Raw genomic sequence first — 19,108 nt, 5'->3', positions numbered from 1 at the left:
GTCTTTAATAAAATAAAATAAACGTAAAGAAAATGTATTTTACATCTTTTATATTCCTAACTCCTCAATGTTTTATCAGGGCCTGTTTGGATGAACAGAGAGCTGAAATCCTGGAGATGGGAAATGTTTTTAGATCAGTTAATGAGGACAATTTCCCACGGCACACTAGACCATCTCCCACGGCACACTAGTGTGCCGCGGCACACTGGTTGAAAAACACTGGTCTAGATGACCCAACTCCCAATGTTAAAGTGCCTTGGATAGCACAAGGGTTACACCATCTTCAATGTCACATACAGGTTTTTTTTTTTTTTTTGATCAACAGACTTAATCCTTTCTGTTAAGGTTTAAATGTGGTTCATTTCAGAACAGTGCTGCTTTTCTGCTTTTTTCTGCTCTTTCTTTGCGCCTGTTATTGAATGTCACAACTGACACAGATCTGAGTCGACAGTCTTGTTGCAAAGACTTCTGTAACGGGCTGTCATATTCCTGAACCTGGGTTGCAGGGTTTTCTAATTTTAGCTTTGATTGATATTTCTCTCTCAATATCGGGAACAATTTCACATTGAATTAATTTATTTATTGTCTTTTTAGTGGCTTGGAGAGGCCTATTATGGTTTTGATCCAAAAAAAAAAATGAAATATGAAATATACTTTAACAGGATCAATCTGACATGTATTCTCAGCCTCACAAAGTAACCTATCCTTGATCAAAAACTACTGATGACATATTTTTATGGACAGGGTTGTTGTTTTTTTGTTTCAGACTTCCATTACGCAAAGGTAAGCATTTGGGGATCGGCAAAGTGTTGGGGAGCCCAGGAAACTAAATGCAAAATAACAATGGTGTCACGGTTCCTCCGGCTGCTACTCCTCCCCTCCCTGCCCCTTCATTGGAACCAGCTGACCTGCATCATCTCATCACCTGGCAGACCTTCTTAAGGAGATCCATCCCAGCATACTACGCCAGTCCGTTATACTCACTCCGGTGATCACGCCTGGCCTCAAGTTAAGTTACTCTCGCTTTAGTAATCCTAGCTTGTACTTACCGTCTGTCTCACGTCTTCAGGTCTTCACTCCATTGGTCACGCTGGTTCCTCGCTCCACGCTGATTACATCATCCTCGACGTCCTCGCCTTGCCTCAAGCTGGTTACGCTGTCCTCAGCGTCCACGTCTCGCCTCAAGCCGGTCACGCCGCCCTCGGCGCTCCACCACGTCACGGACTGTGAACGCCGTCCTCGGCGCTCCACCTCGCCACAGCAGTTTCCTGCATCCACGACGTCCCCTGACTTCTATAATTAAAACATCCTGTTAAATACAACGCCTTCCTGAGTTTCTTCCGGGTTCCAGCATCTGGGTCTCCCTAGTAGTCCGATCATGACAGAACGGACTGGCCATTACCCAGACCCAGCTGACCCGGAGGGACTCCGCTTGGCCGTCACTCACCAAGGCATCGCTCTGGGACGGCAAGCTGAATCCCTCAACCAGATGGCCGCCGCCCAGCAGGATCTTTTCCGTCGCTTGGACGGTATTTCTCTGGCTCTGACGGATTTAACCTCCCGAGGACCTACTAACGCCTCAGCCAGCAACACGGGTTCCGCCACCGGAAGCCCGGGCCCCGCTACAGACAAAGCAGCTCACGAAAACATCCGGCTCCTTCCTGAGCCTTTCCTGGGTGACGTAGGAGCCTGCGGGGGATTCCTCCTGCAATGTCGTTTGATCTTCCAGCAGGCACCTCGGCACTATCATGCAGACCACAGCAAAATCACCCTTATAGTGAACTCTCTCCGGGGTAAAGCGCTTCAATGGGCTCAGGCTTACCTGACCGCTAATCCCATCTCTCAAGTTCCTTTCGAACGCTTTTTAGGCGAGTTCCGGCTGGTTTTCGACCAACCCCGCAAGGAGGAGGAGGCCACCCGCCGACTGCTAGCCCTCAAACAACGCCACAGATCCGTGAGTGACCATCTAATAGACTTTCGGATTCTAGCTGTGGAGGCGGGTTGGCCGGATATAGCCCTTAAAGGGGTGTTCTACCAATCCCTTAATGACTCGATTAAAGACCATTTATGTTCGCAACCCGAGGCTAGCTCTTTTGAAGAGCTCGTCACCGCGGCCTTGAGGTCCGACATGCGTCTCCGTGAACGTCATGCTGAGCGCCCCCGTCAAGACAAGAGACTCCTTACCAGTGCTTCTCCTCCATCCCCTGCTGCTAACTATGTTCATGTTATGTCTCACGATTCTGTCGGACTCTCCACAGAGGAACCGATGCAGATTGGACATTCTAAGCTCACCCCTGAGGAGCGGCAGAGACGAAGAGATGAGGGGGCGTGTTTCTATTGCGGCCAGACCGGTCACCTCGTTCATCAATGTAAGCTTCGTTTAAACTCCCGAACCCCCCGTTAGAAGGCAGGCCACGGGCGGGTCAATCTTCTCTCTCTACCGAGAGACCTTTTCTTTATTTACCTGTCAAGTTAAGTTTTTCTTCTAGTGTTTTTGAAGGTAGAGCCCTTATCGACTCTGGGGCTGAGCAGAGTTTTATTGATGACTGTCTTGTTTCTGAGCTTAACATTCCCACAGAACCTTTGGATATCCCTGTCAGGGCGGCCGGATTGGGTGGTCAGGTCCTCACTCACATAACCCACCGTACTAAGGCCGTTCGTCTCATCACGTCTGGTAATCATCACGAACTCATTCAGTTTTACATTACCAAGACCCCCCAGTCTCCCATCATTCTAGGGTTCCCCTGGCTTCGAGCTCACGACCCCCAGTTCGATTGGGTTAATCTCCACGTTACCAACTGGAGCACTACCTGCATGGCTAATTGTCTTCGTTCCGCCATACCCTCGGTTTCTCCTCGTTGTGATCCAGATCCTGAGGAGATCGATCTTTCTAGGGTTCCTCCGTGCTACCACGATCTTGGGGCTGTTTTCAGTAAGACCAGGGCTGGTTCCCTTCCTCCCCACAGGCCGTACGACTGTTCCATCGAACTAGTTAAAGGCGCTACGCTGCCTAAGAGGAGGCTATTTAATTTATCAGGCCCTGAGAAGCTGTCAATGGAAAAATACATCCAGGAAGCCCTCTCGGCTGGTCATATTCGCCCCTCATCTTCTCCGGTCGGTGCGGGGTTCTTCTTCGTCCAGAAGAAGGACAGAACTTTGCGCCCATGCATTGATTACCGCGACCTCAATCAAATTACTGTTAAAAATAAATATTCCCTTCCGCTTATTGACTCTGCTCTACATTCTGTTCAGGACGCTCGAGTCTTTTCCAAGTTGGACCTCCGTAACGCTTATTATTTGGTTCGCATGAGGGAGGGGGACGAGTGGAAGACCGCCTTTAACACCCCACTCGGTCATTTCGAGTATTTGGTGATGCCTTTTGGGCTCACCAACGCTCCTGCTACCTTCCAGAATCTCGTTAACGATGTTCTTCGTGATTTTTTGAACCGCTTCGTCTTTGTTTACCTTGACGACATCCTTATTTATTCACGCGATCTGGATGAACACACCCACCATGTCCGCCAGGTTCTCTCACGGCTTTTAGAGAACCGACTATATGTTAAAGCCGAAAAGTGCGAGTTTCATGTACCCACCATTTCATTTCTGGGTTTCATCATTGACTCTGGTAACATTCGCCCCGATCCGGCCAAGATCGCGGCCGTCACCAGCTGGGAACCTCCCACTTCCCGTAAACAACTTCAGAGGTTCCTCGGCTTCGCAAATTTCTACCGTCGCTTCATAAGGAACTATAGCAGCATTGCCGCTCCGTTGACTCAACTCACCTCCGTTACTAAACCGTTTCTCTGGACCCCCGAAGCTCAATCCGCATTCACTAGACTTAAGCACCTCTTTACTTCCGCTCCCATTCTATCACAGCCTGATCCTCTCCGACAGTTCGTTGTCGAGGTCGACGCTTCCGATTCTGGTGTGGGAGCGATTCTTTCTCAACGGGAGGTTGGCTCGGGGAAACTGAAACCATGTGCGTTCTTCTCTAGGAAGCTTTCTACGGCGGAGAGGAATTATGACGTCGGTAACCGCGAACTCCTCGCCATTAAACTCGCTCTGGAGGAATGGCGTCACTGGCTCGAGGGGGCTGAACATCCGTTCATCGTTTGGACGGATCATAAAAATCTCGCCTACCTACGTACAGCTAAACGCCTTAATTCACGTCAGGCCCGTTGGTGCCTTTTTTTTGACAGGTTTGATTTCACTATCACCTACCGGCCGGGTAGCAGGAACATTAAACCAGACGCCCTCTCACGTTTATTTTGTTCAGGGGATGACCAGGACAGCTCTCCCATTATTCCCCCCACATGTATTGTGGGTAATTTGACATGGGACATTGAGAGCAGGGTCATCCAAGCTCAGGGAGAGGAACCTGACCATCCTCCGGCCCCCCCTGGAACTCTTTACGTCCCCTCCTCCCTCCGCTCGGATGTCCTGGTTTGGGGGCACACGTCGCGTATTGCTTGCCATGGCGGCATTCATAGAACCCTGAGGCTCGTGCAACGTAGATTTTTCTGGCCTTCCATGGCTCGGGACGTGAGGGAATTCGTTGCGGCTTGCGACGTCTGCGCCCGCTCTAAGTCTTCCAACTCGCCGCCTGCTGGTCTCCTCCATCCTTTACCTGTTCCGCAGCGGCCCTGGTCCCATCTCGCCATGGACTTCATCACTGGGTTGCCGGCCTCTCAGGATAACACCGTCATTCTTACAGTGGTCGACCGTTTTTCCAAGGCTGCCCATTTCATTCCCCTTCCCAAGCTGCCCACGGCCACCGAGATGGCTGACGTCTTGGTTCGAGAGGTATTCAGGCATCACGGCATCCCCAGTGATATTGTCTCCGACCGCGGGCCCCAGTTCATATCCCAGGTCTGGCGGGCTTTCTGTTCTGCTCTGGGTGCCACGGTTAGCCTCACATCCGGTCATCATCCCCAGTCAAATGGGCAAGCGGAGCGTGCAAACCAGGAGCTCGAGGCCGCCCTCCGTTGTGTGGCCGCCCGAAACCCCTCCAACTGGTCTTCATTCCTGGCATGGATCGAGTACGCCCACAACAGCCATCCGTCTGCTGCTACCGGTATGTCCCCGTTTGAAGCGTCCCTCGGATACTCTCCACCCTTGTTCCCCTCCCAGGAGCTGGACTTGGCGGTCCCGTCGGTTCAGCATCACCTGCGACGCGCCCAGCGTATATGGACTCAGGCCAGGGCCGCTCTCCTGCGCACTAGAGAGAGGAACTGCAGGATCGCTAATCGCCACAGGGTGGAGAGCCCCGCCTACCAACCGGGACAGAGGGTTTGGCTGTCTTCACGGGACATACCGCTCCAGGCCACCTCCCGTAAACTGGCTCCACGCTACATTGGACCTTACCCCGTCGAGAGGGTCATAAACCCCTCCTGTGTGCGGCTGCGGCTTCCGGCGGCGCTTAAGGTGCACCCCACGTTTCATGTCTCGCAGCTTAAGCCTGTCCAGGAGAGTCCTTTGTGCCCGCCGTCCGCTTCCCCACCGCCCGCCCGGGTCATCGACGGCGCTCCTGCCTACACCGCCAGCAAGGTGTTGGACGTCCGCCGCCGGGGGCGCGGTTTCCAGTTTCTGGTGGACTGGGAGGGTTACGGTCCGGAGGAGCGCTCATGGATCTCCCGCTCCCTCATTCTGGACCATACCCTCATTGACGATTTCTTTCGGGCCCACCCTGATCGTCGTCCGGGACCGCCTGGGGGCGGTCGTTGAGGGGGGGGTACTGTCACGGTTCCTCCGGCTGCTACTCCTCCCCTCCCTGCCCCTTCATTGGAACCAGCTGACCTGCATCATCTCATCACCTGGCAGACCTTCTTAAGGAGATCCATCCCAGCATACTACGCCAGTCCGTTATACTCACTCCGGTGATCACGCCTGGCCTCAAGTTAAGTTACTCTCGCTTTAGTAATCCTAGCTTGTACTTACCGTCTGTCTCACGTCTTCAGGTCTTCACTCCATTGGTCACGCTGGTTCCTCGCTCCACGCTGATTACATCATCCTCGACGTCCTCGCCTTGCCTCAAGCTGGTTACGCTGTCCTCAGCGTCCACGTCTCGCCTCAAGCCGGTCACGCCGCCCTCGGCGCTCCACCACGTCACGGACTGTGAACGCCGTCCTCGGCGCTCCACCTCGCCACAGCAGTTTCCTGCATCCACGACGTCCCCTGACTTCTATAATTAAAACATCCTGTTAAATACAACGCCTTCCTGAGTTTCTTCCGGGTTCCAGCATCTGGGTCTCCCTAGTAGTCCGATCATGACAAATGGGGCCCTCTGCAGTGGTTGTAATGCTGTAAACGGTTGCAATAAAAATATTAAAAAATATTGAAAAAAACAAAAACATTATATTAAGAAAAAATCATTGAAAGAAAAATTGAAACACAGACTGTGACTACTAAAAAACTTTATAAAGCGGGACTATGTAGTGCCCTGGATTTTAAAAGCAATTCGGACACCACGCTCACTACTTTTTTTCTAAACGGCGAATATGACGTCATCGATTTCACAAAGTTAAAATCTAATTGATATGAGCGTTTTGTGACGACCATTTATGATACTTGATACTTCCCTCCACAGAGTGACAAAACAGGTCGTTATTGTAAATAAGAACATGTTCTTAACAGCTTACCTGGTTAAATAAAGGCTAAATACAAATTTTGAACTCACATACTTTATCAACTTTATCAAAGTTGATTCAATTGTACCCTTAAATGGGATTTGTAAAATTTCACAAGTGCAATAAAAATTGATTGGTGTGGGAGGAAACTGGAAAAAAGGCAGATGTTTAGAGTTTTATCTAAAAATAATCTCAGCTTGTCTCCTTTTCAGCAGCTCCTGTTATAAACAGTGGAGAGCTTCTGCTACAGGGAGGTGCAGATAGAGGAGAACCTGACACCCCCCCCAGAGTAGACACTACACCCAGGCTTTGAAGGATGTCGTCTGAATCCTTTTGTGCTTTTAAGCTGGAAAACATTGAGACCTGCAGTGTGCAGTTGTTGTTTCCCCTGGAGCCACACTCTGCCGGAGCTGGGAGGATTACTCCTGAAGAGGCAGCGGACAGTGAAACCAGAGCTGGGGCTCCAAACTAACCTCTTCATCATTTTATGTCACAAAAAATGGGCTTCCATCGCTTTCCTTTTTTCTTTGCTTCATTGCGGAAGTTGTAGAACAGTTTTTAACCTATTCATAAACAGTTTTTGTTTAATTGAATTTATTTTCCAGATTCACTTTACTCAGATGTTTTCTCTTCCTTTTGTGTTGTAAACACATATCTTATGTTCAGTTAACATACTAGCCCGCTTTTCTTGATAAAGTATTGACTATATATATATATATATATATATATATATATATATATATATATATATATATATATATATATATATATATATATGCACAACATAGAAGACAAATGGGGAAAACATAAGGCAAAAGTTCAGGCCAGGCAAACATCTGGACAGTGTTTTAAATCCATTTTAAACACCAGAGGGGATGTGACACCGCCATAGCCGGTCAAGGTGATCAGAGCGATCCCACTAGAAGCATCTGCTCTCCAACACCCAAGAGTGCAGAAAGAGCCATGAAAAATAAAAATGGGAAAAGCAGAACAGTTTAAGAGTGAGAACCAGAAACCTAAAGATCTCTACAGAATAAAAAAAAAAAAAAAATCAATTTATTTTTTTTAAATTTCAAATTGGAGATGAAGGGCAAAAGGTTGGGGTCCAGATCTGGTGAGAATTGTGTTAACATGTTCTTGCAGCACTTTTCTAAAGGTGGACATACTGTATATGAAGAAAAATTGAGCTTAAAATTTCATTTCTGAGTATTTCTTTGTGGCATCTGGCTCCAAACTGTAGTGCTGGATAGCTCTGGTACTGTTTGTCGATGCTGTTGCACCTGTAAATTCAGGTTGGGGGTGTGGGGAGCTGTAAGCTAACGATAAAGCGATAGATGATGGGAAGTGACATAGACTTCTACAGCTATGCTGATGATACTCAGCTCTATATGACAAAGTTTCCCGATGCTTTAGATCCCATTGACAAACTTCTTGAATGTATAACCAACAGCCCGCCCCCCCAACTTAGAGGAGAATTTGAAATGAGTTACTGCTGCTCTGCAGAAACTATGTCCTGGAAACCGACACAACCGTTTAGATTTTGGCCTGAAACAGCATGGTTATAATTAAAAGACCACTGGAAATGCTTCAAATGTAGATCAAAAGATGAACAGATTGGTTCTTTAAAGGTTTTCTGCAATGCATGATGGGTCCAGGGCGGGAGTCGATTTATCATCCAATTAGGTTTAATAAATATACTTTGTAATTGATAGTCACAATAAAAAGAAATTCATAGAAAATACTTCAATTAGGTTCTTCAGGTGTTGTCATTGCAGGTTAAGTTCAGTTCAGTTCGTAAACCTGTTATTATGGATATTTCTACTCAAACAAATGACATTTTGTAATTTCTTTTTTTTTTTTCTGCCGTGATGGCGCTCATTAGGATGGGCCATCATCTCTGAGCTCTGTCAGACGGTGCTCGTGAGCGAAGGCAGCGTTTTTTGGGCGGCCTTTTCTCTGTGAACCCGGGAGCAGAGCTCTGCAGGCTGTCTGTCAGCTGTCCCACGCTGCCTGGAGAGGGCTCCTGGTCCTCTTAATTCCCAGCCAATCTTCTGTCCATCACGCCACTTTATCCCTGCTTTCCAGCGCAGCTCAGGTCCACACACTGTCACTTTTCTGACATATCTCACACCCCGCACCTTGACAATACTAAAATTAAAAAAAATATTGTCAGCTCTCCCCGACCCCCAACTTGCTCTCAACCCAAACAACAAATCATGTTTTCAGCGCGGATGTTGTAGCAGAGGACTCCACCTCCACCCACAATAAACTCCAAATTTGATTCCTTGTTGGCAGCATGTCAGTGATGAACACCACCACCCCCTCCCCCAACACCATAAACGAGAGTGCTAGATTTAGCTGACGACAGACCCCCCCCCCCATTGCTTATCTGGTGACCCAAGCAGTTTCTTGGGATTGTCCCACAGGAGGCGCTGCGTGTTGATCGTAATGAGTGGATTCTGCAAAGGCCTGCAAAGGTAAGGAAACACTCCTCGAGTGCTCCCATTCTCAGGAGATTTCCATGAATAAAGGATTAGCCACAAGCTGCGAGTCAAGCTCTGCTTCCTCTTGCTTAACATATTTAAAGCAGATTTCTTTTTTTTTTTTTCCAGCAGAACGGGCGGCTTAAATTCAAAGGAGATTGGGCTGAAATTCCACAAACTGCAACTAGATTTACTTTTACGCATGTATGTGTGTGTGTGTGCTGAGAGGAGGTTTCCTAAAAATTCTTGATCATACTTATCCGCTCCACATTCAAATTAAACATGTAAGCAGGAAGGAGGGCAGCCAAAAGCTTCCTGCAGCGTTTTGGAAATATGAGCTGAAGCAACCTTTTACCTAAAAGCAGAAAAGAGAGGTTCGCGCCCAAAACAGGCACTCAACACCTCAAAAACCATCAACAGTCAACACCAGGACTTCAAAATGAAATGTTATCAATAAATAAGTCTAAAAGAGCAACTTCATTTATGGCTTTACGAATCTACAGAAGGAACAAATGAAAAAATAAATTATCTCACATTTGGAAAATAAAAGTCAGGCACTAGTCCTGATCTAAAGGTCGTGTCACACAGCCACTTAATACATTTTGAGCATTTTCCACATACGGAATTTCGGGTTTTCGCGATACATGCTTGATTTACGTCACTTATAAGTGTTTCTGGCGTTCGTCATTCATTGATGTGCGCAGATGTCTGTCGAGGGTTTTCGGCTGACGGGTCTTTATGTGAATTCAGTTTTGGTTTTTGACATTTTATCGTGACAACGTGCCGCACCACCTAACAAAATGTCTGCTTTTAGTAAAAAAAAAAGTGATCATAACTGAAAAAAAAGTATTAAGTACTAAGAACGGATTAAATAAGAATTTATTTTGTAGATGACAATGGTACAAGCAGGATAATGCCTTTTGAAGTGTGCATTATCAGAAATTAATGCACTTCGTGGTAGCAATCGTCCTCCGCGAGGCTTCTGTGTCGACCATTATCCCTTAAGTAACTGACGCACAAACCACTAATGACTGGCACATAAACAGCACATTTATCACACTCGTTTTATGTTCTACGTTGATTTACATGTTCTTTGCGTGGTGTATTTGTACTCACTTTTTCCACGTACGTTCACCTATTCACCAAACCAATTTTTATTCGTTCAATATGTGCAAAATGTAAGTAGTTGCCGTGTGAAAAGGAATGGGTAAAAGGGTTAATCGATTTATATTCCGTTGATCCAACCACATCGATCAGTCTGAGGCAAATTACTAATCAAATTGATCTATACCAGTTGGTCCCCAAATCCAGGACCTCCAGGGCCGGCCTTCTGCTGGTTTTCCAGAAATCTTGCCGTATCTAATGCTGATTATGTGGATCAGGTGTGTTTAGCCAATAAAGACCTTCAATGGCAGGTTTGTTGGAAAACATGTTGGACACCGGCATGCGAGGCCTGGAATTGGGCACCCCTGATTATATCGATCTTGGAACATACCATTTGGGCTGCTGCAGGGTTTACTTAACTATAACGTTAAAATGACTAAGTTACGGTGGCCCTGAAGTGCAAACCATTCAACAAATCACTCGATACAAAAACATTTTTAAGATCACAGCAACAATTTAAAAAGCGTATTACATTTTAGAAAACAAAACAAAATTTCAGAAACCAAAACATAAAAAAGAAAAAAGAAAAAAAAGAAAAAAAGATTTCAGAAAACAAAATTAATTTCCAGAAAAAAAAATGAAATAAAAAAAATGAAAACATTTCAGAAAAACAAAATGAAATATTACAAAATGAAAACATTTCACAAAAAAAATTAATTTCCAGAAAACAAAATGAAATAAAAAAAATGAAAACATTTCAGAAAAACAAAATGAAATATTAAAAAATGAAAAACATTTCAGAAAAAAAATGAAATATTAAAAAATGAAAAACATTTCAGAACACAGAATGAATTTCCAGAAAACAAAACGAAATCTTCAAAAATGAAAAACATTTCCAAACCGGAAGAAGCAGGTACTATGGGACAACGCTGATTGGATGATGATGTTTGTCAATCATTTGAACTGAAAAGTATTTTAAATGAAGCGACGACGGATTTTATCGTCCAAACAACAATGTACCATGATAATTCCCGTATTTCCCATTTACATATTAAATCAAAAATGCAGCAAACAGATAATGAAGGTTTAAATTATTTTTTGAATATTTCGTCTGAAGCAGAACGGTCACCCGGAAGTAGTTTGTGTGGATGACGTCCGTTCTGCAGGTAAACAAAGAAAGGGACGGTAAAACGTTAACATAAACGTTAATCTTTGAATATTTAGCGGATGTGATGACAGAACGCACCCAGAAATATCAACACCAACCAGGTTTACAAATGTTTCAAAATGTCGTGAGAGGATTCTGTCTAAAGCAGCAGCTGCGAAGAAACGGGTGTTAAAGACGGCGCACATCAGGAAATGCAGTCCCGCCATCCACAGATAAGGTATGGAGGCACATTTGTTTGATCTAATAAAAGTAGCGTTAAACGTGATTTCTAGGTGGGTGTTTACAGACAGATCCAAGATCCTTCAGTCATACGTTAATGACAGGTTACCTCATCAGCTGGAGAGGGGGGGGGGGGGGGGGTCACGTGGGCAGGATTCTCAGACAGGTGTACCAGCAGCATAAATCAGCTAAGCTGTCTGGTAGACTGCAGCAGTTTGTGTCTCAGAATAACAGTCATGAATGCTTCTTATTCACACTATAAGATCTGTGACTTTAGACTAGAGTGTGTCAGTGCACAGAAACATGACAGTAAATGACTGGATGTGCACATCATCAGACACGTCCAGGTGTGTAACTAAAGGTGGCAAAGTCTGTAGTGTAAAATAAATCTTTAAAAAAAACGTTTTAGTCTTTCAGGCAGAGGAGGAATTCCAAATTGTTTTAGAATGTATTTTTTATAAGACTGAAATAATGTATTTTATTCTGAGTTTGGTGTTTTGACCCCTCCCTAATGAATTTCTGGTTTAACCCATTTTCTCCTCATTTTGATGAACTCAACTTTTTCCTGAATGAAAGATGAACGGTAGCCGATGTTTTTCTGTCAGGGATTTTTAATTTATTAATTTATTTCTGTCAGGGATTTCAAGAGCTGGAGCTGGAGTCCAGTGCAGAGGAAGCTGCAAGCATGTACGAGCAGGAACTGGGGTCCCTTACCTGTGCATCTTCCTCTGGATGTGATGCTGAGCAGCAATGTGGACAAACCTTACCTGACATGACTCTTTTTGATATAGTTGTTAAGCACAAACAGACTTTTCCCAGATGCATTTTTTCCTCTAATGTGACTGACAGGTACGCTGAGTAAATGCTGAATGTAAACGTAACATTTGATTGACTGCATGAAGAAGCCCATAAAGGAAAATCCACAACTGTTTCTTTGTTTCTGTTACTGAATAACGTATTCATGTTAAGTTTTCAATAAATATACTGCACTGCTATGAAACAAATTTGTTTATTTTCATATCCATTATTACAATCCTCACATCAGCATTCAGTTTTTTCATTGACAAAAAAACATTTCTAAACAACAGCTTTGAAAATCAAACATCATCTTTGTTAATAAAGCTTTAAAACCTAAAATGGTAAACATGGAAAAACTCTTAAATGAAGCAAGCCTAATATGAACATTTTAAACTGGAGTTTTGCTTAAAGGAACATTAAGTTGTTTGGAGTTGTACAAGTGTTTGATGCGATTCCTCAGATGTGATTTCCAGATCATCAGCCCGACGCTAAAGCCAGGAATTGTGCTTCGTTTTTCACTCCCCACTGCATCATTTACAACTAATCAGGCTTATGCAGCAGGTTAAAGACTTTTCTTTAAAGGACCTGCAATTTAAAAAAAAAAATTAGATATTAAGGTTAAATAATATTTATTGATTACATTGCACATAAATCATGGTGACTTGCCTGTACACTGCACAGTGATTAATGACTTTAGTCTTTTTGAATTCCCATGTAGAGCTGCCATCTGTTCTTCTGCAGCACAAACCTTTCTGGAACTTCGCTTTGAGAAACTTCACCTGCAGAAATATCACATGTTAATTCAATTAAGTATTTTATAAACTTTAAAGTTCATTTTTAAGTTTCAGTATATGTGTATATGCATGGTTCTAAAATATACAATCCACTTAAATATTATTTCCCATAATTACTTGTTTACTGATTTCAGTCTTAAAGTCGATTTTTAGCAACACTGATGCCATATAATTACTGTAATTACTGTATAAATCACAGAATCAGGCTGGCTCGGAGCTTTTTCTCTCATGTTGTCACCGAAAACGGGAACGGCTATCATGTGAAGACGGTTCGTCTCCATCGGGTTCTTTTTGCGCATGCGCAAGATAAAAAGAAATTATCTTTTCAAAGTAGCACTTTAACATCCTAAAATTAACATCCTTAGAGACATGTGACTGACAAAAGAAAAGATCACAGAATTGATTCTTACCTAAAGATGATTGACAGCGTGAACCTCGCAGCCGTAGACATTAGCGCACAGCGTTCAAAGTAAAAGTGCTCACAAACTACTTCCGGGTGACCGTGTGTCAGGCGAAATGTTAAAAAAATAATTTTAAAGTTCATTACCAGTTTGCTGCATTTTTTATTTGATATATAAATGGGAAATACGTGGATTATTATAGTACATTGTTGTTTGGACGATAAAATCCGTCATCGCTTCATTTAAAATACTTTTCAGTTCAAATGATTGACAAAAATCATCATCCAATCAGCGTTGTCCCATAGTACCTGCCTCTTCCGGTTTGGAAATGTTTTTCATTTTTGAAGATTTCGTTTTGTTTTCTGGAAATTCATTCTGTGTTCTGAAATGTTTTTCATTTTTTAATATTTCATTTTTTTTCTGAAATGTTTTTCATTTTTTAATATTTCATTTTTTTCTGGAATTTTTTTTTTTTCTGAAATGTTTTTCATTTTTTAATATTTCCTTTTTTTTCTGGAATTTTTTTTTTTTCTGAAATGTTTTCATTTTTTAATATTTCATTTTTTTCTGGAATTTTTTTTTTTTCTGAAATGTTTTTCATTTTTTAATATTTCCTTTTTTTTCTGGAATTTTTTTTTTTTCTGAAATGTTTTCATTTTTTAATATTTCTTTTTTTTCCTGGAAATTAATTTTGTTTTCTGAAATGTTTTTTTTTTGTCATTTTTGTTTTTCAAGTTTTGGTTTCTGAAATTTTGTTTTGTTTTCTAAAATGTAATGCTGCTTTTTAAATTTTTTTTTTTTTTTTTAATTGTTGTTGTGATCTTAAAAATGTTTTTGTATCGAGTGATTTGTTGAATGGTTTGCACTTCAGGGCCACCGTACTAAGTGCATCAAAGCGGACAAAAAATGATCAATCCATCATTACAGTCCAACAGTGAATTTTGCAAAATACAGTGTGGTAGAATCTTCCAATAACGTTACATTCGTATTATTTTGATGTGGAAAAACAACAGTGGGCTGAACTTTATGAAACCATAATACGGATGGATTTGACACTAATTCTTGTTTACTTGTTTGTTTGTACACATATTTAATTTACACTTGATTATAAACTTCAGCTGCACTGTTCAGTACCCAGGTATTTATCTCTGAGTCACACTGGTGGAATCTTTGGATTTCCTGGATCAATTTTAGGTCAGTGAATCATATCAGGAACCTCAAATTATGGTATGAATCGAATTGCTGTTAAAATTGTTACACCCATTTTCCTTTTAACCCTTGTGCTATCTTAGATGACCCCACCCTTGCATTGACGTGTTCTCCCTACCATGACAAAGGTGGATAAAGGTGGAAAGATTTCATGTAATCCATGGACACCAGTGAAGATCACAAATCATTGAAGAAAAAAGGTTCAGAACACTGTCTAGTGGGTCTAGATGACCCAACTCCCAATGTTAAAATGCCTAGGATAGCACAAGGGTTACAAGCATCTCAGGAAATCGTTACATGTTGATGTTGAGTTTATTTTGAGACCTTGTTAAAGATTAAACAGGTTTTTCTTTTGTGCTCCGATGGACCCTCTATTTGAGGACACGGGGGTTGTAATTTATAGTAATTCAAAAACATTTTCAAACTATTTATTTACCAAATTTGACTTGTTTTTGTGAAATTTTAGCAAAAAGTAAAAAATCTAAACATTAACAGATATGATTTTTTATATTTTAAAATTAAAATGGATCGTTTGGTTGTTTTACATCACTTCTGATTATAAAAAACTAGTAAAGTGAAAGAGATCCTTGACTAGCATACATTTTTTGATAACTTACACATGTTGAATTTCTCCTTCTGAAATTAATACATGTCAATTCTATTGTATTTTATTCTATTCTTAAGACATGGGTCCACTAATATATGTTGAATCCTCTAAATGGGAACTTTTTCTCCCAACTTTTATTTTGTTAAGCGATTAAGGAAAAAGGTTCAGTTTTGATGACGACAACTCAGGCAAAGGAAGTCCGGAGGGAAGATCCAAACTCCATCTCTATATTTCCTCCCTCTGCAGTCCCTCAGGACGCAGCGAGTCCTCTGTAGTGGTTCTTCTTTTGCTGCTGCTGCTGCTGACGTGATTCATCACTGCGGTCTCTGAACTGCAGCAAAAGCTTCTTCGAACTCATCTGTAAAAAACCTGCAACAGCCTCTCCTGCTGCAGGATGCAAAAAAATCAAAACAAAGGCCGACGGCTAATGGAGATGTTTCAACGTGAAACTTTAATGTTTGCGTAATCTCACAGAGATTCCGTAATACAGCGGTACGGCATGAATGAATCAAGGTATGGGGATGGGGGAGGAGTTACAGTTGATTCAAAACATTGTAAAGAAAATAAACTTTTTTGGTTTTGTCGAGAGAGAGAAAAAATCCAAACAATCGAAGGCTTTGTTCACACCGAACGTGATTCGTGTGTCGGGGACGTCCAGTTTACACGATCAGAGGTCATGCGCCATGTTTACAGCATTGGGTGCATTGCGGGCGTTACTGTGAGAATAAATCAGAGTTAAAACATCTGAACTTAGCCAAAGAAGACGCATAGCGTCAGCTAGGGGTGTCCCAGTCAGGTCCTGATCAAAAACCCAATCTTTTTCTTTTGAAATACCAGTGTAGGTCATTGTTTGCGATAAGATAAACCAATAGAGACGTTTATATTTATTACAATTTTCCTGGAAGTCTGAATCTGTGAATATCTCTCTAACTTCACCAAACTGTTTTTGTGCTCCTGCTTCACTTTACGTGTAAAATGTCGTGATCAAAAATGTCGTCACTTTTAGTTGAATATTTATCTGTAATAATAAGTGTGAAAACTGTAGCACTGATCATAATAATAAGAATAAAATAAATATACGACCCTGGATCCAAAATACATCTGATTCCGGTTGAATCTCAATCTACCTGATCGGGCCTGATTTCTGATCACGTGATCGTATTGGGACATCTGTAGCGTCAACCAATCAAGGATCAGCTTTGATCAGCTCTGAGGTGTTGAGGATATGATCCGCGGCCGGTGTCCAGAATCAAACATGTAGGAGAATCTTATTCTTCTAAATGTTGCGATATTTAGCGATGAGGCTAAAAACGATTGACAGAAGCTCCTCCCACACGAATCTGCAGAGTTAAATTTATTAACACATTTTTAGACAAATGTCGAGCAGCCATTTCGCTGTGTGTCAGAAGAAAGACAAAGAAAGACACAAATTTGCGCACAAATTGCGCTCGGTGTGAACGCAGAATAAGCTAAATCCCTTTTTTCAGGAAACGCATTCACCACATTGTGGCTTCTCACACAAACCTAACAGCTTAAAAACAATATAAAGTCTGATATATTCTGATTCATTTAGATTCTTATAATGGACTTAAATAGTTATAGTTAAAATCTTAATGAGCAACAACTCTGAATAAATCTTAATTCTAAATCTTTATGTTATGATAATCCTAATCATCCTTTGAGGTTGTGTGTCTAATTAATGTCTAAAGCGCTTCGTCCCCCAAACAGAGATATTCTCATAATCAATTATACACACAATGACATGAAATACAATTAAGACTTTAATTAAATTACATTCTATGCACTGTTGTACAGACGTCTGCCCTCGTGTTCCATTAAAATTAAAATCAGAAAGTCTGATCCCGTCAGACTTTAGACTGGAAAATCACCAAACTAATTGATACAATTTTTTTGCAAGTAGAGATGAAAAGGCGCTCTCAACATCAATGCTACGAATTTGATGAGCCTGAAAGTCAAAGTTCAGGGTCAAATCCATAAAAAAAAAACTGCTGCATTGGATCGTGGTTTCCAACGTTTTGCTGCTTTGCGTAGGTCCAGGAGAGAAGAGGATGTCAAATTTGCTGTTTATGTCCAGAAGACTCCAAATAAAAGAAGAAGAAAAAAGATAAAGGAAAAGGAAAAAGGACTCCACCGATTTAAGACTTCCGTTGTATGTTTGGTGCTTAAAGAGCAGTGGGAGAGTTAAACATACACTAGACCAATAAACTCTACCGTCACCATTTGAAACCTGTAAATAAAGCCTAAAGCATGGTCAGGCATATCGACTGGAGGAAAAACGTTTCTGAAAGTTGGCAACTGGGTGAAAAAAAATAGTAATAAGTAATAGTAAGAGTAAGAAATAAAAACAACTAAAGCTAAAAGTACTAAGCTAAAATTACTAAAAACAGACTTCCTCTGTCTTATTTTTGCTTTGTGGGTCTCTGTACCAAGTAGCCCATGTTGAATCTCTGTTCTGTCCATAAACAGAACAGACATGGCTTTTGCAAAAGCACATCATGGTCTTCCATCAGTTTAGAAGGCCGTGGCTCACAGCCACTACGTTCATTTTGAGCATATTGCATAGATGAAAATTAGTCATAGGTGAATATACGTGGAAAAAATGAGAAAAGTTGTGATTTTTTACGTCAATTTTTGGCAGATGTATCAAAAATGAACCATGTTAAAACCATGAAAGAAGTACAAATAAACCACGCAAAGAACACGTAAATCAAAGTAGAGCATAACCCGTGCGTGATAATTGTTCCGTTTGTATGTAATTCATTAGTGATATGTGCATCATTTAACATAATTTGAACATGTGTGTTGTATTCGTGATATAAAAGTTATACATCGGTGGAACATGCGTGAAACGTCCGTTAAATTTGGAATGGTTGTGGAAAGCCACAAATTTGCGAATGCACCATGCAAAAATCACACACTTGTGTAGGATTTTTGTTATAATTACAAATACGTTATATAAAATATGCATAAACTGCGGAATTCTCAACCAAAAAACATGAGGAGCTCTTTATGTAAAAACCGCTTGGCCAAACCCTTAACGGACATCTGCGCACATCGACGAATGACGAACGCAAGAAACATGTATGACTTACGTTTGCCACGCATGTATCACGAAACGCAGATATTTCAAACGTAGAAAATGCGCTAAATGTACGTAGTGGCTGTGTGACACGACCTTTAGATTAACCACACAAAACCATTTCTGAAGGAAGTGCAGAGTTGGAACGTCCCAAACTTTAAGTGCCGAGTCCCTGCAGGTCGCCAGGTCTTTTTGCATAAACTCGACTGTAGCTAAAGTCCAAGTCAACGGTCCGAGTCCTCTTTGTGCTTAAAAAGGCAGGTGTTTCATTGAAGGAAAATAAAATCTACTTGAGACAATCACTCAGTTTTGGCTTTTGAGGCAGAGGCTGAAAAACATTCAAGCTGCTGACTCTTTTTGCAAGTCTTCATTATGAGGTTCATGGTTGGCTAAAAGGCATCAGCAGTTAGAAAGTGAAGAAAGTAAAGACAACTCCACAGAGCATCAAAGACATCTTCAGCAGAACTGGACTCCTGCATCCTCTGGAGTTCAGGCCTGAGAAGAAGAGAAAAAAAGTCAAAGAGGAAAAACAGGGCTCCACATATCTGTGTTCATTTTTCCAGTGCCTTGACCCCCCCCACCAGTCATGGGGGGAGAAT

General features: G+C 42.1%; 2 protein-coding genes and 1 long non-coding RNA gene across 3 annotated transcripts in view; 2 read left to right on the top strand and 1 right to left on the bottom strand.

Moving 5' to 3' along the window:
- Positions 1-1,378: 1,378 nt before the first annotated feature.
- Positions 1,379-2,384, top strand: LOC144992195 (uncharacterized). The gene is made up of 2 exons (XM_078947540.1): positions 1,379-1,954; positions 2,259-2,384. The coding sequence occupies exons 1-2, from the start codon at positions 1,379-1,381 to the stop codon at positions 2,382-2,384; spliced, it is 702 nt and encodes a 233-aa protein (XP_078803666.1).
- Positions 2,385-10,371: 7,987 nt separating this feature from the next.
- LOC144992196 (uncharacterized) lies at positions 10,372-12,604 on the top strand. Its single transcript, XR_013656069.1, has 2 exons — positions 10,372-11,598; positions 12,238-12,604. It is a non-coding gene; the product is annotated as an uncharacterized LOC144992196 (long non-coding RNA).
- cntn6 (contactin 6) overlaps positions 12,594-19,108 on the bottom strand; it is a 60,804-nt gene continuing 54,289 nt past the window's right edge. Inside the window, exons 22-24 of the mRNA XM_078947539.1 lie at positions 13,603-19,004; positions 13,065-13,177; positions 12,594-12,983 (exon numbers count right to left, since the gene is read on the bottom strand). Coding sequence (XP_078803665.1) covers positions 18,916-19,004 — 89 coding nt within the window. The 3' untranslated portion in view covers positions 12,594-12,983; positions 13,065-13,177; positions 13,603-18,915. The remainder of the gene's footprint in view (positions 12,984-13,064; positions 13,178-13,602; positions 19,005-19,108) is intronic.

Source organism: Oryzias latipes, chromosome 5 (genome assembly GCF_053564925.1).
Source record: "Oryzias latipes strain Hd-rR chromosome 5, Olatipes_Hd-rR_3.1".
Classification (NCBI taxonomy): Eukaryota; Metazoa; Chordata; class Actinopteri; order Beloniformes; family Adrianichthyidae; genus Oryzias; species Oryzias latipes.
Note: the sequence above shows the minus strand (reverse complement) of the source record. Positions and strands in the feature narration are given on the sequence as shown.